At 53.6% G+C, this 24,740-nt stretch overlaps 1 protein-coding gene across 10 annotated transcripts in view; it reads left to right on the forward strand.

Moving 5' to 3' along the window:
• Shank2 (SH3 and multiple ankyrin repeat domains 2) overlaps nucleotides 1-19,348 on the forward strand; it is a 609,914-nt gene extending 590,566 nt beyond the window's left edge. For 7 of the 10 annotated variants that reach the window (XM_045152632.1, XM_004654234.2, XM_045152652.1 and 4 more), the window contains 4 exons: nucleotides 477-588; nucleotides 1,391-1,411; nucleotides 2,774-5,156; nucleotides 15,491-19,348. In XM_045152632.1, coding sequence (XP_045008567.1) covers nucleotides 477-588; nucleotides 1,391-1,411; nucleotides 2,774-5,156; nucleotides 15,491-16,067 — 3,093 coding nt within the window. In that variant the 3' untranslated portion in view covers nucleotides 16,068-19,348. The remainder of the gene's footprint in view (nucleotides 1-476; nucleotides 589-1,390; nucleotides 1,412-2,773; nucleotides 5,157-15,490) is intronic. The other 3 variants (XM_045152648.1, XM_045152644.1, XM_045152665.1) reach the window with 3 other exon arrangements.
• Nucleotides 19,349-24,740: the final 5,392 nt, after the last annotated feature.

The following is a 24,740-nucleotide window of genomic DNA, read 5'->3' on the forward strand; positions in this document are numbered from 1 at the left end:
CTAACCACTAAGCCATCTCTCCAGCCCTGGAATTTACAGTTTTAAGAGGAAGGTTCAAGATGGTGGGGGAAGCATGGCAGAAGCAGACAGGCATCACATGTCCACATCAGCAGGAGGCAGCAGAGGGAGTGAGCTGAGCGCAGCTGGTGGGGCCATAGTACCCCAAGGCCTGCCCCAGCAACAGACCTCCTCCCACAAGACTCCATGTGCTAAAAGATCCACAAACAGCTGAGGTTTAAGTATTCAAGCACATGAGGCATAAGGGACACCTGGTGAATGATGTCTCAGCAGAGGACGGCACCCCAGAGCTGGGCATGCTGTCTTCTGCTTCTAGGGCTAAGGGAGAAGGCGTGTGGGAGGGCACAGCCCGGGGAAGCTACACTTATGGGCGCCTGGTGCATCCAGAGCTTCCTGTGCCTCGGGCCCCATCATCAAGGGTCTGGGGCCTCTTCTCACACCGTTGTCTGGTTTTTCAGTCTGTGTACGAGCGCCAAGGGATTGCTGTGATGACACCCACAGTTCCTGGGAGCCCGAAGGGCCCGTTTCTGGGCCTCCCCCGAGGTACGATGAGAAGGCAGAAATCGATAGGTAAGAAACGTGACCCTCACCCGAAGAAGTTGCCCCTTGGCTTTCAAACGCAGCCCTCAGAGCTCCTTAAGATTTCTGGGTTCTGGGTTCCCACAGTTGCCTTGGCACCCAGGCCCTAGCCAATCCCCACCCAGGCCCACCCACCAGAGGACAGGCGCCCAGGCTCACCTGCCCGGCCGCCATCTGAACCTCGAGGGGACATGAAGTCTTCCTCTGGGACAGTTCCTTTAATCTTGAGGTCAGGTTACTTGTGACAGTGCCTGTGAGTGGAAGCAGGGTGGAGGGTGGACACTGGCCCCCATTTCATAAGACGAGCTCAAGGGCCATACTTCTCCGGGTGGTTGGGTCAGGTTCAGGTATGCTTACGAAGCAGTGCACGGCGTGAGAACGCGGCTTGTCTTCCTCGCTGACACCCCACTATCCTCCGACTCTGGGGCAGGCCCAGGCATGCCTGTCCCCCCCTCTGCCCCCCCGAGATAGTCCCTTTATAAGAGAACCCAGCAAACTGTCCTGGAAGCCAGCGTCTCACCAGGCTACTGCACAAAGCACAGTTCTGTGCATTCTGGAAGCTTCTCTGGGCCACGTTCCTGGAGGGGGGGCCTTGCTTGATCTAGTTGGAGGAGGAGGCAAGAGATGGCAAGCAGGTGATAAATAAAGGACCGATAAGTGACCGTGGTGCTGTCTGCTACTCAGCTGGCTCGCCCACCCCCAGCTGTCTCAGGGCCCCAGGCAGAGCTGCATACACGCCATGTGGTATCTCTGGGTCTTAACTGGCTAATAACAATTGATTTCCTCCTGTCAGACAGCAGAATCTTTCTATCAGGTCAGTGAACCCTTCCAGTTTGGAATCTGTAATTTGAATGTATCCCAGCTTACTTTATAAGGTGTATTCTTAAATTATCACTCCTTGGGAAAGTGGCCATTAGGCAACAAACACACAGTGAACGGTCGGCCAGGACCTCCTTCGGCAGCTGACGTTAGCAAAGCCAAATTATCCTCCCACCAGGAGTCTGTTCAATTTGGAATACCCTTATTGAATGGAAGTTTTCATTGGAACAAATGACTGTAGTCTGTCCTAGGAATTTTCTTTCTTTTTTTAATTTCAAGAAATGCATTTTGCTGCCCCCTTTGAAAGCCCCGCATGAGACCCCGGTCCCGAGTGTCCACTGCCGCGTGCTGCTTCTGTCTGTGCATGCCCCTGGCTGCCGTGCCGTCCCATCACCACAGCAGCCCACGTGGCCAGAGAAGGCTCAGGTTGCACCGTGGACTTGGCCACATCCCGGGCCCTCTCCTGAGGGCATTCGGGGCCTGTGGTGGAGCTCCTGAGAGGCTAAGCAAGCCCAGTGGGCTCCACTCAGCATCCCGCTGCTGGCGTGGGCTGGAGACAGGGGAGAGGGGTCTGAGCTCCCTCCCCTCATGGGCATGTTCCAGACCACAGTGGCCTTCCCACCGTGCCAGCCACCTCTCAGCCGTCAAGCTGAGGGCCCCAAGGCACCAATACACACAGAGCCCCCTCTGTAAGGCCAAGATAAGTCAAGTAATAAAACAAACAAGTGTCATATTAGACAAGACCACTACCAACATCCCCTCTCAGCACACACAGGGTACCAGTGGACAGACTGAAGCTCTACCTGGTACCTGCAGACACCACAATCCTTGGCACTGCACGGCGGCATCCACGAGGACCTGGGACTGGCAGATGACAGCCTCGGGCCCCTCACCAAGCCAGAGAGTGGCACAGATGCAGGCCTTCTGTGAGCCAGTCACCTGCATCACCGGGTCGTGTGCACGCATGCACGTGTGTGTATGTGTGTGTGTGTGTGTGTGTGTGTGTGTGTGTGTGTATGCACGCACACACACACACACACTCGAAGCCACAACCTTGGGATCAGGTGACCAGCCCTTGCCTGAGTTGCGCACAGCCCGGCATCAGACTTTGGCCGGGCTGCCCTCTCCCGGTCGTCACAGTGTGCCCTGGAGAACACTCACTGCACGTGCTCACTGAGACACTTGTCTTCCGGTGTTGTGGCTGTGTTAACTAACCGCTTACAGTTGTGGCCAGTGCTGTACCTCATAACAAGTCTGTCCGCTGTCCGAGCCTGCCGGTTTGTGGGTGTCTGCGTATCGTACAGTCTCGAAGACTCAAGTGGGGTCTTTTGCCTTATAGTGTGCTTTCTGCTTGCAGGAATAACGGAGGAAGAGCGGCAGTTTCTGGCCCCTCCCATGCTGAAGTTCACCAGAAGCCTGTCCATGCCGGACACCTCTGAGGATATCCCCCCTCCACCACAGTCTGTACCCCCATCTCCCCCGCCTCCTTCCCCCACCACCTACAACTGCCCCAAGTCCCCGACTCCGAGAGTCTACGGGACAATTAAACCTGCATTCAATCAAAATCCTGCCGCCAAGGTGTCCCCAGCTACCAGGTCCGACACGGTGGCCACCATGATGAGGGAGAAAGGTATGTTCTACCGGAGAGAGCTGGATCGCTTCTCCTTGGACTCGGAAGACATCTACAGCCGCAACGCCGCCCCGCAGGCTGCCTTCCGCACCAAGCGGGGCCAGATGCCCGAGAACCCTTACTCAGAGGTGGGGAAGATCGCCAGCAAAGCCGTCTATGTCCCGGCCAAACCGGCCAGGCGGAAGGGCATGCTGGTGAAACAGTCCAACGTGGAGGACAGCCCCGAGAAGACGTGCTCCATACCCATCCCCACCATCATCGTCAAGGAGCCCTCCACCAGCAGCAGCGGCAAAAGCAGCCAGGGCAGCAGTGTGGAGATCGACCCCCAGGCCACCGAGCCCGGCCAGCTGCGGCCTGACGACAGCCTCACCGTCAGCAGCCCCTTCGCCGCGGCCATCGCGGGAGCCGTGCGTGACCGGGAGAAGCGTCTGGAAGCCAGGAGGAACTCTCCAGCCTTCCTCTCCACAGACCTGGGCGATGAGGATGTGGGTCTGGGGCCCCCCGCCCCCCGCGTGCGGTCCTCCAAGTTCCCCGAGGAGGGTGGGTTCAGCGATGAGGACGGCACCGAACAGCCACTGTCACCTACTCCGGGGGCAATGCCCAGGGAGCCGGAGAACCACTTCGTGGGTGGTGGCGAGGCTGGTGCTCAGGGGGAGGCCGGGAGGCCCCTGAATTCCACATCCAAAGCCAAGGGGCCTGAGAAGAGCAGCAGCCCAGCCATCCCCGAGAATTACGTCCACCCGCTCACCGGGCGGCTGCTCGACCCCAGCTCCCCACTGGCCCTGGCGCTCTCCGCCAGGGACCGAGCCATGCAGGAGTCCCAGCAGGGGCCCAAGGGCGAGGCCCCGAAGGCTGACCTCAACAAACCTCTCTACATTGATACCAAAATGCGGCCCAGCGTGGAGTCCAGCTTCCCCTCGGTCACCAGGCAGAACACCAGGGGCCCCCTGCGACGGCAGGAGACGGAGAACAAGTATGAGACGGACCTGGGCAAGGACCGGAGAGGCGAGGAGAAGAAGAACATGCTGATCAACATCGTGGACACGGCGCAGCAGAAGTCAGCGGGCCTGCTGATGGTGCACACGGTGGACGTCGCCAAGGCAGGGCCCCCCCTGGAGGAAGAGGAGGAGAGAGAGGGCGTCGACATGAAGCCAGACCGCTCACCCTCCACAGTGCCAGAAGGCGTTTCTGAAACCGAAGGTGCTTTACAGATCTCCGCTGCCCCGGAGCCCACTGCCACGCCCGGCAGGACCATTGTGGCGGCCGGCTCCATGGATGAGGCGGTGATTTTGCCATTCCGTATCCCCCCTCCCCCTCTGGCATCCGTGGACTTGGATGAGGATTTTATTTTTACAGAGCCATTGCCTCCTCCCCTGGAATTTGCAAATAGTTTTGATATCCCCGATGACCGTGCTGCTTCCGTCCCTGCTCTCGCTGACCTGGTCAAGCAGAAGAAAAACGATGTCCCTCAGCCCCCTTCCTTGAACTCCAGCCAGCCAGCCAACTCTGTAGACAGCAAGAAGCCAACTGGCCTTTCAAACTGTCTGCCCGCCTCATTCCTGCCACCCCCTGAGAGCTTTGACGCTGTCACCGACTCTGGGATCGAGGAGGTAGACAGCCGGAGTAGCAGCGACCACCATCTCGAGACGACCAGCACCATCTCCACGGTGTCCAGCATCTCCACCCTGTCCTCCGAGGGCGGGGAGAGCATGGACACCTGCACAGTCTATGCAGACGGGCAGGCATTTGTGGTTGACAAGCCCCCAGTACCTCCGAAGCCAAAAGTGAAGCCCATCATCCACAAAAGCAACGCGCTCTACCAAGACGCCCTCCCGGAAGAGGACACCGATGGCTTTGTGATCCCCCCGCCCGCGCCCCCGCCCCCGCCAGGCAGTGCCCAGGCTGGCATGGCCAAGGTCATCCAGCCAAGGACCTCCAAGCTGTGGGGTGATGTCACGGAGGTCAAAAGCCCTATCCTCTCAGGCCCAAAGGCAAATGTCATTAGTGAATTGAACTCCATCCTGCAGCAAATGAACCGGGAGAAGTCAGCCAAGCCCGGGGAAGGACTGGAGTCCCTGGCAGGAGCCAAGTCAGCCAGCCTCGCTCCAAGGTAAGTTTGTGGTCGGCTTGGGTGCATACAGCCCAGCACTGGCCAGGAAAAGCCTTTAGATTGCTACCCAGGCCGCTGAGAAGAGGGAAGCGGTGATGCCCCTGTGACGGCCACACCTGTTAGGCCAGCCGTAACCACGCTCCTTCCATCGTCCTCCTCAAGCCCGGGACGGCAGAGTCAAGGGCACGGCTGTCCTGGCAGCCTGTGTCGCAGCCTCCTAAAGATGCATAATGACACAAGGCCAGGCCTGTGGTGACTTCCAGAGGGAAGCTCTCTGTCTGCTCTGAACCCTCCAGCCCTTTGCCAGGAAACCAAAAAAAGGCAGGTAGAGCCTCGCTAAAGCCCGAACAAGCTTCAGGTCTGGGCAGACTTGCCAAGCCAAGCAGATGTGTTTAGGGTGGTGGTATGGGCAGGTGTGGTCCATTGTCGCTCCTCTCTCCATCATCAGCAGGTGAGGACTGGGGAGGCTCTGGGTCATGGTTCTAGGGTGGATTCAGAGAGAACATGTGCCTCTCAGCCCCCCACCCTACCCCAGGGCAGAAGAACAAGCACCCACCAGTTAGTTGGCCCCAGTGGGCCATTCTCAGCACCATGTAAGATTTAAATTACTTCTGTTGAGAATAAACAAGGATTCATTTCTACACCCAATCGTAGCAGCTACGGGGATGGCGCTGAGCTACGGCCCCGCACGCTCCGCCCTCTCTATTGGCTCTTGGTTGGCTCTCTTCCATAGGTTGGACACACGCTGTCTGGCTGCTCCTGGACGGCTTCAGCTTTTCCCTTCGATGGTTGGTCTCGGGTTTCATCACTTTAGCTAATGAAGTCTTTCTTCCTTCTCCCGCTGGGCGGGCATCTGAGTCTAACAACCGAGTCCATTCATCAGGTGCATCATCCTGCATTTGGGTTTAGGGGTGCAGGCTGAGAGCCACAATTCCCCCCAGTTACTTTCTGGTGTAGATCTAAATGAATTACTTGGATGGCTACCATTTCTCCTTTGAGGAACACTGCTTGGTGGCTGTTATAAAGACATATATTGATGCTACTGTCTGGTAACAGGGGCCTGTAACTGGTGATGTGCAGAGAGCACCCCAAGGTGGAGAGGAACTCCTATGTGGCCCAGCACACTCCCACAGCACTCCTCTGCTAACCAAAGAAACTTCTCAACTTCTTCTGGTAGATGTAGACTCCTCACACATCTATGAGTATCATGGGCAAATATCAAGGAAACCTAAAAAACGGATTCTCCTTGCCCTTTTCCCTTTTGAAATACTACAGTTCTTCACATTATATCGTTAGCATGACAGTTATGATTTAAAGACCCTTCTTAGAGCCGGGCGTGGTGGCGCACACCTTTAATCCCAGCACTCGGGAGGCAGAGGTAGGAGGATCGCCATGAGTTCGAGGCCACCCTGCGATGACATGGTGAATTCCAGGTCAGCCTGAGCTAAAGTGAGACCCTACCTCAAAAAAAAAAAAAAAAAAAAGTGAATTCCAGGTCAGCCTGGGCTAGAGCAAGACCTCGAAAAAACAAAAAATAAATAAATAAAAGACCCTTCTTAGTGTCCCACTCTTTACGAGACACTTTCGTATTTGTGGATGATATCTGTAACAGCTGAGCAGTGGGCCACGACTGCACTAAGCCTGTTCCTTAGAGAGGCTAAGTGGTATGGTCGGCCGTGTGTCTGGCGCGTCAGCAGCTGGAGCCAGGATGCAGGCAAGACTTGCAGCCTCTTACCTCCTCTGTCATTACCCCATCATCTGCAGGATAGAAGGAGCTAAGAGGGAATGACCCCAGAAGTTAAGTCTGTCACAGTCAGCTACAACATCGTCTCTGAGATGAACTTCCAAACAGGAAGAAGGGATTTATTGAAGCTTACAGACAGAGGGGAAGTTCCCCATTGGCCGAAGAAGCTGGCCCACTTTCACAGGTCCACACAGAGAGAAAACCCAAAAGTCACCTCCACCAACACCAGCAAGCACACTTCAAAAACACCAGGCAAAGCTCAAACACTTTGCATGTTTTAGGCTGGACCCCAAGATCCACCCAGTGACACCTCCTCCAGCCAGGCAGCTGGAGATCTAATGGCAAGCTTTAATAAACTCCTGCATGTAGTGGGGGACATCCATTCAAATTACCACAGTCACTGTCCAAGCCAGGGGGAAGCTTGGAGAAGGAGCTGAGAGGGAGTGACTCCCTCTCAGGGAAGGCTTTTTGAGTCAAGACCACCCATGGCAGATCCAGGAGTTCCAGCCTCTAGACTTTATGAACAAGCAGGAATAACCCACCTGTTCTGGCCACCTTCCAGTTGGACAGGCTCCTAGGGAAGCAGGACTCTTGTTCTACCCTTCACCCAGTGGCTGCCAGGCAGGAAAGGCAAAAGAGCAGCAGTCAGCAGCAGAATCGTAGGAGCCTTCAAGAGAGCAACTGTACCCCATGCTCATGGTCAAGAACTGCCATTCCCCGGCTGTTCTATCCACGACCCGAGTCACTCACAGTGAAGACATTAACCAATACCTACACAGCACCTGCTAAGCTGCTAAGCTCCCAGACATTTCACAGCATACACAAGAAGGTAAGGGGTAGGAACCCCGAAGCTCAGAGCTTGAGAGGGCTTAACTAGAAGGTGCAAAGCCAGCCGACCCACTTTAGGAGCTGGCTCAGGTTCCTCTCCTGACTTCTCTGTGAGTCTGTAGACTTCCTCAGGAGACGGGGCCCACTTCTCATGAAAAAAAAAAAAAAATCAGTGAGATGGAGGTGGAAAGATTTCTTAGTGGTTAAGGCCTTTGCCTGCAAAGCCAAAGGATCCCGGTTCAATTCCCCAGTATCCACATAAGCCAGATGCACATGGTGGCACATGCATGCATCTAGAGTTAATTTGCAGTGTCTAGGGGCCCTGGTGCACTCATTCTCTCCCTCTTTCTCTCTCTCTCTCTCTCTCTCTCCCTCTCTAACCACTAAATAAAAATAAAATATTTTTTTTTAACCTGTGAGATGGAAATCCCAGAGAAGACATGGGGCTGCCAGCAGGCTGGAACTTGCCTGCGCCTGAGTGAGCCTGAGGTGTCTGAGTATCCCACAGCTGACTGTGAATACACCCGAACGCCAGGTGTGTTGCCATGGGCACTGCTGACTACCTGAGGCTGAGCTCCATCTTCCCCTCTCCCAGGCGAGGGTTCGGCTCAGAGGCCGAGGAGGAACTGGATGACCTAAGGCCAGAGGGCAGAGATGATGAGCACTGCTTCAGGCTGTGCAGTATAAACCTCGGAAGCCCACCTCCCACCCATTTTTTGACCCGAAGGACTCCACCAGGGCAAGCCATGGGCACAGGAAACACTGAGGCTGGTATGGCCAGCAGTATAGTCGCCGGTGAGTCCTGTGGACAATCAGGCGTGACCAAGCCCCACCTCCTTTCCTGGGTGCACTCTGTGCGCTCACACACCTCTCCGGGCACAGCTCTCTGTCACCTTTGCAGACGGGTGACCCACTTGGGTTGTGCTCAGCTTGGGTGTCTCGCCACCACTTTTAAACAAACCTAAACCTGAAGAGCCCTGAGCAAAATGAGACTTGAAATTGGATGGAGGGAATTCCTTAGTGCGGAAAAAAGGAAAGGAGGTTCCTTTTTGTTTGCTTGCTTGCTTTTATTTTTCCTTAAGAGAGAGGGAGGGAGGGAGAGAATGGGCACACCAGGGCCTATAGCCACTACAAACAAATCCCAGATGTGTGCACCGCCATGTGCGTTTGGCTTACATGGGTTTTTTGAGGAAAAATTGAAAACAGGCCATGCTTTCTGAAATGACATAAGCAGTCACGAGCCCCTCTCCTCCCCCGTTTGCATAGAAACGGGTTTGATCACCAAGGAAGGGAAGGCTCTCAGAGCTGGTCCTCACTTGTGCATTCGCCGAGTCGACAAAAGCCTCCCTGACCCTTCGGAAGCTTGTTTTCCCCGCTGAATTCTCTCTGGCCAGTTCTGAGCAGGGCTTTGGCTCACACCTTCCCAACGTCACAATAAGGCCCGGAGAAGGGACCACGTGAAATTCTGGGGTCCCTGCTTCCTTGGATACGTGGGATTTAACTATAGCGAAGACCAACTTTCTCCTTCTCAAGCTGTCCCTCGAACTCAGGGTAACACGGAGTCGGGGACACATGTTGATGACAAACCACGGCTGAAAGGCAGCTGGTGGGGTGATTCTCTTCAGTGCACGGTGCCAGAGTCATCTGTTGGGCCTGACCCGACTGGAGCTCCTGCCAAGATTGGAGCCACCAGGCAGCTGGCACTACCTGGACTGATGAGGCCAGAAATGATCTTCCTGCTGGAGAGCCCCAAACCAGGCCAAATGAAGGAAGGAAACTTTGGGGAGAGGGGATATGGAAGCTGTTTCGAAAGTCACTGGCTTCTTCCTCTTGGCAGAACCCAAGACACAGCAGCCATAACCCACTTGCCCGCACTCATCTCAGTACCAACTGGCTGGGGCCCAGCTTGGAGTCTTGGTACTCAGCAGCTCCCCCCTCCCCCTCCAGGAGAGCCCGGAGGATGACTCAGTCCGTGCCGACCACCTCCACCCCTGTGCCCTACTTCAGGATGGGTGTGCAAAGATGCCGTCCATGATCAGGGAATACCCTGCTCTTTGATGGCGCTTAGACTTTTGGATCTTCTGCAACATTTCATAACCTGTCCACACACACACCTGTCACACACTGGAGGTGACTGGCAAGAATGGTGTCCTAACCAGAACACTTAGATGTCTGGATTATCACAGGCCCATGGTCTCTCGAGTTCACTGGGAGGGAGTGCATTAAGATGACCTTTCCCGTGGGCCTGGGGTCAGGCCTGGAAGAGGAAATAGGAGGAATTCACCATGCCGGACACTGGGCAGAACCAGTCATTGCCATCCATCCATCCAGCTGTGACTGATGGCCCTGTGTGCCAGGTGCCATCAGACTCTACCCCAGATCAGGAAAGCGTGACCCTCTTCCCTCAAGCAGCTCCAATCCTGAAGACGGGACAAGGGCAAGGACACTACTAACCAAGACGAGCCCCAAACGTGACAAGTGCAGCATCAGTTTTAAAAGAAAAATCGACATGGGCTGTTAAAATCCTTCTCTGCCCAGATGGCTCCAAAGCTCCTGAAATGATTGCTGACAGCAAATGCGCCTCACAGCATTGCGTGCCCTACGTAATGCTCGGTTCTGAGGTGACCTCTGTCAGAGAGAGCTTGGCATTTGCCACCCTAGCCTGGTGTCCAGGTGACTTTACTCCAGGAGAGTGCCTTGCCCTGCCCATCAGATAGCGGTGTCTCCTCCTGCCTGGGTGAAAAGTTTTCCCCCTGAAAGCTGGGTGCCCTCTTGCCGACTAGTGAGTTCCTGGCAAGAAGCCTGGATCCTTAGCAGAATGGCCGCCGACACAGAGGCAGCCTTCCCCCGGTCTGGGACCTCGGTCAAGTCACCTGGCTGCCTCAGCAGGGAAGCAAGCATGGTACCCATGGTAACCATGCCTTCAGCACTTACTGCACCCCCATTTGGAGCCACACCCTGTGGACTGGTGCAAGCAAGGCTGGTCAGAGCACCTGGTGACAGGGGCTCCCAAGGACAGGAAGCAGTGAAGGGATGCCTAGACACAGGGTCCCTAGGGGGTCCCAGGGTGGTAGAGCAGTTTGCTAGGAGGGCATGTCAGGCGGGCATGGTGGTGCACATCTGTAATGCCAGCACTCGGGAGGCAGAGGCAGGAGGCCAAGCTGGGCAATATTGCAAAACTCTCAAAACACACACACAAAAAAAAAGAAAAAAAAGATGGGGGAAGGGAGGAAAGACCTCGTGCAAAGGTGATACTGGGCAGGAGTGTCCTTGCTGAAAGGGTTCCAAACCCCAGCACCAGTGTGACCCATGAGGAGGGAACACTCTCCTGGACTAAAGTCACCTGGACACCAGGCTAGGGTAGCAAATGCCAAGAGGCCTCCTTACCCATCAGCACAGCTCTGAGCACGAGGAGTCACTTGTAGGCTTTGAAAAACAGAAAATCCTCATGTTAGCCGGGCATGGTGGCACGTGCCTTTAATCCCAGCACTCAGGAGGCAGCAGGAGGTAGTGAGTTCGAGGCCACCCTGAGACTACGTAGTGAATTCCAGGTCAGCCTGGGCTAGAGCGAGACCCTACCTCGAAATAAAAATTCTCATGTTTCTGTATGAATTTGATTTAAAAAATACAGGCTAGGGGGCTAAGGGTGGACAAGAGAAGGTATCTGTGAATGTGTGTGTGACAATGTGTACTTGTGTCTTGTGTGCTTTTGAGTGTCTGGGGGGGGTGAGCTGTGTTTGTGCATGTGTGTTTAGGCATGTATGTGTGTGTGTGTTTGTGCCTGAGTGTGTGTCTAAGTGTGTGTTTGTGAGTGTGAGTGTTTGTGGGTATGTGAGTGTATGTATCTGTTCTAAATCAGGGCAGCAGAGTCCTGTGTATTCCTGAGGCAGCCCAGCAGTTGCTTAGCAACATAATGATGTGTGCATGCGGGAGGCCGAAGTGAATCACGTCTGATTCACCAAGAAGAAAGCAGGCCCTGAGGAGGCACGGGGCTGTCCGGCCAGGCCTTCAACACTGCTCTGCAGGCGGGGTCCCCTTTGCCGTCCCCACGCCGGGTTGACACCCGCAGGCCCCTGGCACATGGCCGGGGGGCAGTAGCTGCTGGACCGATTGCCATCATGTGGTGCAGATATGAAGCAAAGCTCTGCCCTCGCCCAGTGGCAACCCAGACCTGTCCTTTTTTTTTTTTTTTTCTTTTTGGTTTTTCAAGGTAGGGTCTCACTCTAGCCCAGGCTAGCCTGGAATTCACTATGGAGTCTCAGGGTGGCCTCGAACTCATGGCGATCCTCCTGCCTCTGCCTCCCGAGTGCTGGGATTAAAGGTGTGCGCCGCCACGCCCGGCTCCAGCCCGATCCTTCGTGAGCTGCGGGAGGTGGGACACGGTAGAGAAGTCCGGGAGCCGCCGCTCAGAGGCATGCATGGTTCTTGCCTCTTCAAGTGCCTCACAGTTTCTCACGCCACGGAAGGCAAGGCATGGGTTTCCCCCCCCCCCCCCCGCCATCACCATGAACTTGGGGCCCATGGTGACTTTCCGGGCTCCAGGCCATTCATCAGTCTCCCAGTAGGATCCCACGGCTGAGGGTCACCGTCAGGGTGATGCCTCTGCTCAGTTCCATCCTCGCTTCTGAGTTACCTGTGCAGTGTGGTCTCAACCCGCCCTGTGTCCTTTTCACTTGCTCCCGTGACGGGTGTCTGCAGAAGAGGGTCGTGTTGACGAGAAGTAAGTGTCACTGCCGAGATGCGAGTGCCTCCTGTGTGATGCTCTCTCTGTTTTCCCACCGCCCGCCCGGCGTCGGGAGGGCCCGCTCTCTGCCTCCTGCCTGCTAAAGCCATTTCCGACCAACTCACCAGCCCAGCTGGGGACGCCAGGGCCTGGCCCAGTAGACAGTGATTGAGAAAAGCTACTGAGCTGTGCCCCGGGCAAAGACCCATGAGCAGCCAGGCAGCTCCCGGCAGTGCCAAGGGGCAAGGCGGTCACATCCCCTTGACTCCACCTCCGTCTCCCCTGAGCCAAGCTCTGTCTCCCCAAAGGTCCTCCTCGCCTTTGGGAGACCCTCTCTGCTTAGCTTGACCTTAGCTCCACTGTTCTAAAGAGCGAGTGGAAGCAAGGAGTCACCCCTGCACTGTTGGAGGGACCCTGGCCGTTGCAGCACCTACTCAGTGAGGGGGACCTGAAGCGGCCTGCCACCAGCCCTGAGTGCCAGAGAGGCATACGGCAGGCTCCAGGGATCTTCACCACACACACACACCCCCAACCACATCTCCGGGAGGCCCCAAACCTCCATGCTCATCCTTGGAGGCTCGGCGCTCAGAGCTATAGTGCGCCAGCAGCCTCCAAAAGGCCCACTGCTCCCAAGCACAGCACAGTCCCCTTCCCACCGTCAGTGCCCTGTTACTTAATAACGAGCCCAAGTGGGAACACCCAAGGTTGAGAGAGGTGCTTCGATGACTGGCTGGTGGTTTCACCCAAACATGCAACAAGCGAAGATGGCAGGCAGTCATCCAAAGGAGCAGAGAGGGTAGAGAGAGGCCTCTGACTGGCTCTGAGGAAGTTCTGACCTGCTAGAGGAGACAGGTCGTACAGGAAGAAATGAGTCTAAGCAGTTAGCTTCTGAGATCCCCGGTCTTAGATCCCTGGGGGAGTTTGGCCCGCCCTGGAGGTCCCACCTCCTGGAAGCCCTGCTCCCCCATAACACCCCCTTCGAGTATGCAATGGACTTTGGAGTCCTCACTTCCCACCAGTCTACAATGGGTGGCATGGAGATGTGGGCTCACTCAGGAGTCTCGCGGGCATCTCTCAGCTCAGATCCTGTGACAGAATGAATCTTTCCAGGAGGGAGGTGGCGTGTCCGTAATCGTGTGAGCCAGCCCAGGTGGAGAAACACACTTGGGGTCTCTGAACTTGGGGTTGGTAAGGCAGCCGTGGCTAAAGTTTGGGGGGACAACAGAGCAGGAACCAGGATACAGAGAGAGGCTTGTCCTTCCTGGGAGTGGCTGGCAAGTCTGCAGGGGGCCTAGCTTAAAGTCAGAGGAGAAAGAGCTCAGTGGGTCCCCAAAAGTAAGTACCTGAGTTTGATCCCCAGAACCCAAATTTAAAAAAGAAAAACACCGGGGCTGGAGAGGTGGCTTAGCTGTTAAGGCATTTGCCTGCGAAGCCAAAGGACTCAGGTTCAACTCCCCAGGACCCACGTCAGCCAGATGCACAAGGGGCACACGCATCTGGAGTTTGTTTGCAGTGGCTGGAGGCCCTGAGTGCCAATTCTCTATCTGCCTCTTTCTCTCTCCTCCTCTCTCTCTATTTCTCTCAGATAAATAAATTAATTAATTAAAATAAATATTAAAAAAAAAAAACCAGGCATGGTGACATGTGCCTGTAACCCCAGGGCTGGGGAAGTAGCCAGGCCAGCCTAAGTGGTGAGCTCCAGGCCAGGGAGACACCCTGTCGAAACAGGAGAGCACCTTAGGGATGAAGGACACCCAAGTTTGCCTACACACACACGTGTGTGCACACACCAGCACACATACAAAATGCCGCTGGATAGGTGAGGGCAGGAGCTTCCCTAGCACCTGATGGGAGTCATCCACACCCTGTCATTGGGCCAGAGTGGGTGGGACCTGTGAGTTTAGTTCCTCCCCACCACCACCAAGCTCTGAAGCCTTCACCTACCCAGTCAGAGGGGAAAGGGCAGTGTAAGGAAAGTGTAAGAAAAAAGCAAAAGAGAACAGCGGACTTGATCTCTACAGAGAGACTGTTTATTAGAGAAAACAGCGAGGGGCCTCAGCTTTCCCACGGGATGGAGGCGGAAGCACTGGGCCAGGCTGGGGTGTAAGCTTATAAGGAGGATCCTAAGAAAAACAGGCTGGACCAGGTGCCATTGATAAGAAAATTGTAGCTGTCTGTGTCCTTGTTCAGAACATGCTTCTTCAGCCAGGAATGTCTAAGGGAGGACACTCAGATGGTCTCTGGTCCTCCAAGGCCATCTAGGCTGAGGGGAGTACATCAGTCAGGGAAGGGGCCAAACTTCTTTATTGCCCACAAGCTTTAGTGATCGTTATTAATTCTTTAGTTCCCTTTACTTTTCAGGGGGGGGAGTGGCCATTAACCCTTCAGGCAGAACACACCATAGGCCACCCATGCTCACCAGCAGGGGAATGGAGGTCCTTTCAGGCTCTGATAAGGACAAACCACCCGGCTACTGAGTGTCTGTACAGAGGGGGTGCCTCCTGGTACCCCAACTGCTTCAGAAGAACAGTCCAGTCAGAGCTGCACAGGGTCCTTTATGAAGCAGAGCCTGTGTGGAGATTAATTACTTCAGCACCCTGGCCAACCGGGTGCTCTTTGGTTGTGAGTGCCTGGGTAGAACTTCTACCCCCAAGTACCAAGCAGAACCCTGGAAGTCTGCTGAGTGTGTGTGTGTGTGTGCGCACGCGCACATGCTCCTTGAGGGTGTGTATCCTCTGCCTGCTGGCATTGGGGCACATAACTTCCTCAAGAGCCATGGGTGCTGTCCCAGGCACCTTCCACTTGGGACCCTGCCTCCCAGCTCCCCCCCCCCCCGGCCTGGGCCGCATGAGTGGGCTGCTGTGGTGTGCTGTGATTTCTCCGAGGCTGTCTCCCTCCTCCTCCACCCCAAGTCCCATCCCGCCTGGCATGGTAGTGGTCTGCTCACTGCCAGTGCAGACCTCTGATGTGGCGTGGCACGTCCCCCGCCGTTCCCCAGGGGCCTGACTCTGACGCTTTTCTCTCTTGCTGCTGTTTCAGAAGCCCGGAGGTCATGAGCACCGTCTCAGGTACAAGGAGCACGACAGTCACCTTCACTGTCCGCCCTGGCACCTCCCAGCCTATCACCCTGCAGAGCCGGCCCCCCGACTATGAAAGTAGGACCTCAGGAACAAGACGTGCCCCGAGCCCTGTGGTCTCGCCCACAGAGATGAGCAAAGAGATTCTGTCCACTTCTCTGTCTGCTGCGGTTGCCGCCGCCTCTCCCTCCCCGACACTCTCAGATGTCTTTAGCCTTCCAAGCCAGTCCCCTGCAGGGGAACTCTTTGGCTTGAACCCAGCGGGACGCAGCAGGTCACCGTCCCCTTCGATACTTCAACAGCCAATCTCAAATAAGCCTTTTACAACTAAACCTGTCCACCTTTGGACTAAACCCGATGTGGCAGATTGGCTGGAGAGTCTGAACTTGGGTGAACACAAAGAGACCTTCATGGACAACGAGATCGATGGCAGTCACCTACCAAACCTCCAGAAGGAAGACCTCATAGATCTTGGGGTGACGCGAGTGGGACACAGAATGAACATAGAAAGGGCTTTGAAACAGCTGCTGGACAGATAAGGATGGCTGCCGCTGACCTTCACAGACTTCTTGTTATAAGTAGAGATGGGCTTACGCTGAAATATTTGGTGGCCGAGCAGAGTCTGTGAGCACCCATCCCGTCCCATGGGTTTTGTCTCCTGGTACCCAAAGAAATGCTGCCGGTGTCCGCGGTGTGCCGAGCCGAGGCTTGCCCTTCGTGCGGGTCCCTTGGGCGGCTTCTGTCCAGCGGGGCTGGGGAAGGGGTGGGAGGGGGCTCTCTATCTTGGAAAGAAGAGTCCCCACCTGCCTCCAGCATGCAGGTGACCTCGTGTTTTGCCGGGTCCCCAGAGGCTCCCGCTGATTGTGCATGGGACCCTGCTGTCACGGGCAGACGCCACTGTAGCCAGATACCTCCTGAGACCTCCCTCCTCTGCTGCCTGGGCAGCTCTCACCCCCACCCCTCGGCCCCCGCGGCACATGGCCTTTCCTCGGGCCCGTGTTCTCTGGGAGGGCGCGAGATGCCCGCTCTCTTGCTCTTGTCCCTCCGTTGTGCTCGGCTTACAGTGACACGCTCGCAGGTGGGCTCGTCCAGAGCCCTTCGTGGTCCCGAAAGGTAGAAAAACACCTTCACGTCGGCCTCTTTGCCCTGTTCCTCCTGCAGTGGGCACCGTGCTTCTCCGGCCGCGGGGTTCTTGCCCATGGGGTGTGGCGGGCGGCGTTTGAGTGGGATCGTGCCCGGCGAGCTCTGCTTCGCTTGCTTGCTTTCATTTCTGCAAATTGAAAAGCATGATTCCAAGGTGGCCAAACCAGCGTCACACGGAGTTAGTCAAAGCACAAAGTCACGGTCCCGAAGGCAAGGGGAGGCCTGGCCACGGAATCAGCCAGTGTGCGGCTGCCTGAGCCCACGGCCTCCCCTGGGTCAAGAGCATTCGGCTGCCGGGAGGATCTGCCCAGGAGGGAGGGGGAGAGGCTCTCTCTCTGCCTCTCAAAATTTCTTTTAATTAGAGGTTCTTTGAGCAGAGCAGATGAGTGTCCACTGTGACGTGAAGGTTAAGAAAACCCCCGTGGCTTGCGGTTAGCAGGTGTCTCTGCAGGGGAGCCACAGCCTTTCGCCCGAGTCTGGCTGAGGCCATGCATCCTGCTGAAATGACCCTTTGGCTGTCAGAAGCCAGGGAAGGTGGGACATGGGGGCCTTTCCCCCCTTCTCTCGGGTGTCCAGGAATCCCACCAGCTTGTCTTAACACAACAACAGGGTCTCGGAGGATCCCACAATCAGGGAGTGTGGACAGGATCCAGGCGGAAAACAGGAGGAGGAATGTGGGTGATGTACGGATGGGCGTGACATAAAAGGCAGGAATGCAGCCTCACCTCTGGCCCCCAGAGTCCCTCCCTCTTGAAGCGATACCTCTAATGCCCAAGGGAGGTCACCCACTGCGCTCGGGACCCGCCATGCTTCCGCATGCGTTCCCACATTCGAAGGAGATGAGACTGTCACGCGTTTGGTTTTATTATTATTTCAGAGTAGGCCAGCCCATCTCTAATTATAAAACATCTTTTTATTTTCCTTTTTTTCTTTATGCTCATGACCATGTGTCTGATGAGGTCTGGGACAACTCTAGAGTGAACACATAAAATTTAGCAATTAAAAAAAAATCTTTCTTTACTGCAAGTTTAAATAGGTGTACAGATAGTTAGTTCATAAGCACAATATTTTAAGGAAAAACAAGTGGGTGGTCTACCAGGCAGCCTTTGTACTTCAGTGCTAGAAAGTTAAAGAAAACAAAAACTTTTGTGATCTAATGATACGATTTCTGTGGGATAATCATACACGTCTGACCTTTTTAAAACCAACCTTATGCGGACGCATCCAGGCCACACAGCAGAGCTGTGTTCTCTTTTCTATCTGCTCTTAAAACTTTGTTGTCGAAGGACGATTATTTCTTCAAAAAAAAAATGGTTATAATTCATGGAAGAGCAGTTTCTCCAAAAACAAAACTAACGTGCGCGTGAGCACACACACACCCACACCCACACGCACGCACCCCACGCCTTGATTTAGAAAAGCAGTCTCTGAATCTTATTCAGTCCCCAAACCTTCCACAGGTCAATCTCGATGCTCGAGTCATGTGATCAACTGGCCGTCCAGTGAAGGTGAAGGCAGGCCCCTTGTTCTGTGCTCTTTCGGTTTTCCACTGCGGGGTGAGTGGATAAATATTGCTCCAGAAAATTCCCAAATGAAGACGCCCCAGGCAGCCTGCGCAGGCCGCCCCGGTATTTCAGAAAGCGTGACGAAGTGTTTCTACTATTAATCTGTCTTCCATCGGGTGGCTCTTCAAAATTCGCTTAGTGGGCCGCCTCCCCGGGCTCCTTTGCTTTGCTTCTGGCTGACGTGACCTCTGCTGAGGGCCAGGCAGATGCTAGACAGGAGAGCTGGGGGCTTCTGGTCCGCGGAACATAGGCAGCCAGTTGGCCACAGGCCCACTTACTCCCATTCTTAGAGATACTTCAAGCCACATGCCACTAACTAGAAGCAAGGTGACCCGAACCTCGGGAGCGGATAGGCTGTTCTTCGCACTGTCTGGTTGGACCTGTCAGAACCCACATGGACCAACCAAACACGCACGTGTTGCCAAGACGGCGGGGTCATCTGGCTCTACCCGTTGATTTTTGCTAAGAAAGCAATAGTCCCTCTTTCAAATTGCCGCCCACTGTTCTCCCCCTTTGGGACACGTCAGGACCAGGCCCTATCCCAGGACCCTCTTTAATGGTGGAACAAATGTTAAACTGCTCATATAATGATCATGTTAATATTATTCAAGGTTTTAAGATCAACTTTTGTTATATACTGTAATTTAAATAAACTGCATTTACATGCCTAGTTTCTGTAATATTGTGTATACAAACCAAAATCTCTCAAGCTGTAAATGTGTATTCCTGCCAGGATTCCTGCTCCAGGGTGCCCTGTGCATTTTAGGTTAATTCATACGATATAAAAATGACGCAGTGTGACTGTTGATTTGCTGAACTTTACATAATAATTATTTGTGATACTTTAGTTAATAAAACGGTGACTTTTTCTGAGTTATTGAACAAGCAGACATGATCCAGTTGATCTGGCGATAACTCTTTTTGTGTGTGAGCCACAAATATTGATTTTTTTTCTCTCATTAACGGTTTTGGTTTTTTAAAAATACGGATACATTTCACACTCTAGTCTGTGTAAACCACATATGTTCGCATTATCTATGTTGCTGTCACTTTTGTGCTGTTATTCTTTTTAGACTTTATTAAAAAAAAAAAGAAGAACAAAAAAAAAAAAAGCTCCTGTAATTTGCACTTTTCCCTAATCCTTAAATCTCTTGTATGGCAACCAAAATTACTGTAAAAAAAAATAAATACACTCTTGCACTAAGGTTGTGGTTCTGATTGGAACAGAGAAAGCTGTCTGAACTCAGTAATACAAAGTTGCCAAACTCGAAATTGAGCATAGGGTACATCTCAACCACCACGGCCAGTGTTACCTCTGTAAAAGTGACCAGATCGTTTCTCTCGAGGAAGAGTGACACTGTGCCTTCAGCGGACTGGCCTCGGGTCTGTTTCCTTGAGTGTTCTCAGTATCGAAATGGAAACTTGTGTGTTTCTCGCAGAATTGTGCAAACTGTCGAACCGGGCTTGCGTGCCCACTCTTGTGAGCGTGGGGCCCAGGCCTGGCTTTTCCTTTTGCTTTGGCATGGAAGCGGGGTACCCTGGAAGCTGAGCCAGGCTCAGCCCTCTCTCCTGAGAAGAGAGGTTCCCACATGCCCTCCACAAGTTGTCCCCTAGCCATATGGCCTGGGAGCTGCAGGCCCTGCGGCCTCTCTGACTGACACCACCAACATTTCAATGGACAAGCGATAAGTCAAGGCGGGGAGCATGCGTGAATGTGGGTCTCTGGGCAAGTGGCTGAACTGGGGAGACCTGGGTTGTCCTTCAGGCTTCTGGGCAGTAGTTTGAAGCTTACACATTGACTGAACCTCTCTTGGCCTCCTCAGTGGAAACTGGTCCTTGGCTCTGAACAATTTCTTCTCCTTTGGCACATCCTCCATCTGCACAGCAGTCACTGTGTCCCCATTTTTTCCGCAAGCCTAGCCCCGCTGTCTCTGTAGTTTGACCCCCACCTGCCTCACCTCCCATAGTTCCTCCCCAAACCTTAAGCTCCCCGCCCTTCCCCGCACCCACTTTGCTGTTCCATGGCTTCTTCCCGACCCCTCTGCTAGATGGGGTTTGATTTGTCTTGTCAGGGGGGAAAAGTTAGTGGACAGCCTTTTCTTTTACGTGAACTGTGAGGCCTTTATTTGTTACAAGGGACCTGGTAGGGGTCTCTCCACCTGAAGAGGGCCGTCTTCACACGCCCATAGATACACCGCAGGGCCCCAGCACACGGGATGCCTGCTGCGCCCGCTCTGTGGGTGCCCTCATTCCTTTCAGCCCCCTGTGCCCTGGGTGTGTGCACTTCACAGCCCTCACCCTTTCACGTTGAAGGTCAAAACCATCGTTGTTCATTGCTTCTATTTGGAACTCTGTTCATAGCAATTTTGAAGTTTTAATATGAGCCTTCGAATAAAATACTGACAAGGAAAAACAAAACAAAACAAAGTGTGTGCCTTGGGTGTTTTGAACCTAATCTGCATAAACCGTATTGTACTCAAATGCTGTATATTTAATGAAAGGATAAATCTATCTTCGATGTATTACTGTAGCTGATAAATAGTTATAGTGCCTTGTTTTCTCAACTGAGGAGCCCATGTCAATGCACAACGTAAAGAGAAAAAAAAAAAAAAAAAACGGCTGGAGAAACGGAATGTTGAGAACTAGCCTTGACTCTGCTCTTCCTCACCAGAAGACTGTGGTATGCACAGTTGTTTAAGCTAAAAATAAAAAGAACATTGAAACAAAATTGTGTTATCAATTACTTGCCCACTAAAAGTCCTCTCTACTATATTATTTTCAGGATTTCAACATACAAATATGTTTTAAAGAATTTTTATGTAAAAAAAAAGTCATTCCAATGCAGTCCTGGGTTTTGAGATCTTGTGTTATGTCGCCCCCTGGTGGTGCTTGTTGGTAATGCTTACCAGGGTAGGCAGTAGAGCTGGTTTTCAAATAAAAGTGCACAAAAGGCTTGTGTTTGGTATCTGAAGCCACACAAGTGACTTCCTTTCAAAAGAAGAGTGACCCTAAAGGTGTGTAATTGCAACTGTGATCGCAGTGCTGCAGGCCGGCGCTGGAAGCTCAGGGGCACACTTCCCTTCTGTCACCTTAGATGAGCAGATGTGTCTGGATGTGTGGGAGCCAGCACCCTGCCCAGGGGACTGGAGCAGTCACAGCAACAGTGAGCCTTGAGGGGACTCTTGCCTGAAGGGCATAGTAACACACACACACACACACACACACACACACACACACACACACACACAGAGTCTCCTGAGCCCATGGACACCTGTAGAAGCAGGGAAGATAAACACACTGTCTCTGTAGGCATGCCCTCAAATGGTCTTGCCACACATGCATCTCAAGGAAGCAAGAAGCTCCTCAGACCCAGAAGTCTTCCCTTCTGCCGGCTCACCTCCCAGGACTGTCACCAGATTGTGTTCCGGGGCAGCAGTCAACCGGACACGCAGGTCATAGAATTTCAGGCAGCACATATAGCCACACTCCCAGGACCTGAGGGAGACTGTCTAGGAGCAGCCATGGTGGGACAAAGCTGCTCAGGTTCCATTCCACTCTCCACCTGTTAGTGCTGTCTCCCCTCGAAGCATGTGCCACAGGGCCAAGAGTCTCGGGCCGCTGAGTGAGAAGGCTCCCAGAAGAGATGGCCCAGCAGCTGAGCCTGAGCTCTGGGCAAGGTGTGAACCGGGCATGTAGTGGACATCTCCTGTTTCGGTTCCTTGAGAAGGCAAGCCACCTAATGCTGCCCAGAACCACTGAAAACAAACAAACAAACAAAAACACTCTCAAACCCAGAACTCAAGGTGGACGTTGGTCTTTGCCACATAGAACCAAGAGGGGTCCTGGCTAGACAGAGCAGGACTTTTACCCAGAGCTATGTGCCAGGCACCAGCAGACCCAAAGTTGTCTTAACGGCCCTGTTTGGCAGAAACTAAGCACCATGGGACGGATGACAAGGCCCACAGTGAATAGGGAGCCACCGTTTGTAATGTGGCCTCCCTGGCCAAGTTCATGCGGAGGTGAGAAGTCACAAGTGTTCTAGAAACTGCCATTTGGTCAGAAGATAAAACTGATGACAAGGACATGCCCTCTCCATGGCCTCTTACTGAGTCATTAGTATAGGGTCAGAGACTCCAGAAGCTAGACATGGACCATGGCCACTGCCCGCACATCCGCGCAGGGTTAGAGAGGGGGAGGCTGGATTCATGCATAGTCTTACTATCTAAACTTTCTTGCCTCGGGTCAAAAGAGCCTTACATAGGAACTCCATAAGTCACTGCGGTTCCCATGTGGCATTTGCTTTAATCCTCACAAGGATCCCAAGAGGTGTCGCCCAGGTAATGTCCCTCTTAAAGATGAGGAAACTGAGGCTCAGACAACCAGTTGCCACAGACAGCTGGAGCAAGTTGTGCTGAAGACAGAGTCCTCTCACCACAGATGCAGAGTGGCCCCAGGCCATGCCCCGCCCAGGCCCTCCTGTTCCCCTCTTCCATGAAGAGCTGTGTCTGCCCAGGAAACCCCTAAAATGCTCCAACACGGGTAGAGCGCTCACAGTGACCCGACAACTGAGCTAGAATAGCAGCTTTCCTGCTACAGCCTCCCTCTACCAGTAAGGCCAGCTGTCCTTTCCTTCCTTCCAGATTGCCCCCCAGTGACAGGGAAAGGCTGAGCCAATGAAGGAAAACAAGGAGGAGTCTCAGGGCTACAGACCCAGAGCTCTGAAGCTGGACAAAAAACCAAAGGCACTGGGCCGTAGCAGCCTCCTCTCCCCTGGCCTTGGAGCCTGCCATGTGGGCAAATTAAAAATAAATGTCCTGTGGGCTCGAGAGATGGCTTAGTGGTTAAGGTGCTTGCCTGCAAAGCCTAAGAACACCTGTTTAAATCTCCATGTCCCACATATAGCCAGATGCCAAAGTGACACAAGCATGTAGTGTCACACGTGCACACAGGGGGACACACACATCTGGAGTTCATTCTCAGCAGCTGAGAGGCCCTGGCACGTCTCTCTCTCTCTCTCTGAAAAATAAATAAATAGAGCTGGGCATGGTGGTACACGCCTTTAATCCCAGCACTCGGAAGGCAGAGGTAGGAGGATCACCATGAGTTCAAGGCCACCCTGAGACTACATAGTGAATTCCAGGCCAGCCTGGGCCAGAGTGAGACCCTACCTCAAAAAAACAAAATAAATAAATAAATAAATATAAATGGAGGGATTTCCTAGTGGTTAAGGCACTTGCCTGCAAAGCCAAAAGATCCAGGTTTGATTCCCCAAGACCCACATAAGCCAGATGCACAAGGCAGCACATGCATTTGGGGTTTGTTTGCAATGGCTGGAGGCCCTGGCATGCTCATTCTCTCTGTCTCTTTCTCTCTCAAATAAATAGATAAAAATGTTAAATAAATAGGGCTGGAGGGATGGCTTAGCAATTGAGGCACTTGCCCGCAAAGCCAAAAGACCCAGGTTCAATTCCCCAGGACCCACCTTAGCCAGATGCACAAGGGGACACGCACACATCTGGAGTTCGTTTGCAGTGGCTGGAGGCCCTGGCATGCCCATTCATTATTTCTCTCTCTCTCTCTCTCCCTCTTTCTCGGTCAAATAAATAATTAAATACAAATAAAATATAAATAACTAAATAAATGCCCCATTTTCAAATTGAAGTTTACAAGATGCGACATCAAACCCCACAAGAGACACTGGAGACATTGGCATTCTGAGGGAACTCCAGCCTGAGGTCTGCAGACACCTCCCGCCCCTACACAGCCTCCTAGGCCAGCGTTCTCTGGAGGGCTCTGGAGCATGTGATGGCGTGTCCTCATGGTTGACAGGAAGGAAAGCACAGAGAGGGCTGGACACAGCGGGCAAGAGAACCAAGGGCATCACGACGGCCAAGGGTCCCCTGCCCATCCTGAGCCATGTGATCCCACCCACCCGCCTGAGCAAGACCTTCTCCCTGCTCACCGTGCTCCAGACACCACGTCACCCAACGGTCTCCTCTTTGTTGGAAATTTTCTCACTCATGCCGCATGGCTTCGTGAAGCCACCAGAGGTGGAGCAGAGCTCACACTAATCACAGCTGCCCTGCCCCCACTCCGCCAGCCCCAATCGCCACCTCCAATAACTTATGACTCATTCGCATCCTGATCGTTCGTAGGCCAACCTGGCCCACACACCCCTCTGGAAGATATGCCCCAGGACAGCTCTGCCTACTCCATTCTCTGCTATAGCTGGGGTGCCAGCCAGGACCAAGATTCTCCTCCTGCCCAAACCCCAGGCAGGCTCCTCCGAGCCCTTCTCCCAAGGCCTCAGTCAACTTGCTTGGCCTGTGTGATGTCACACACCTGTGATCCTAACCCTCAGGAAGCTAAAGCAGGATTGTGACTTCAAGGTCAACCTGAGCTGCGTAAGGAGACACTGCCTGTCTCTCTCTATAACACACTCACGTACACAAAGACTGAAGCCAAGTGACTTTGCCCACCCCTGTCTCTTGACATTCAAAGCTT

Source organism: Jaculus jaculus, chromosome 1, assembly GCF_020740685.1.
Source record: "Jaculus jaculus isolate mJacJac1 chromosome 1, mJacJac1.mat.Y.cur, whole genome shotgun sequence".
Lineage (NCBI taxonomy): Eukaryota > Metazoa > Chordata > Mammalia > Rodentia > Dipodidae > Jaculus > Jaculus jaculus.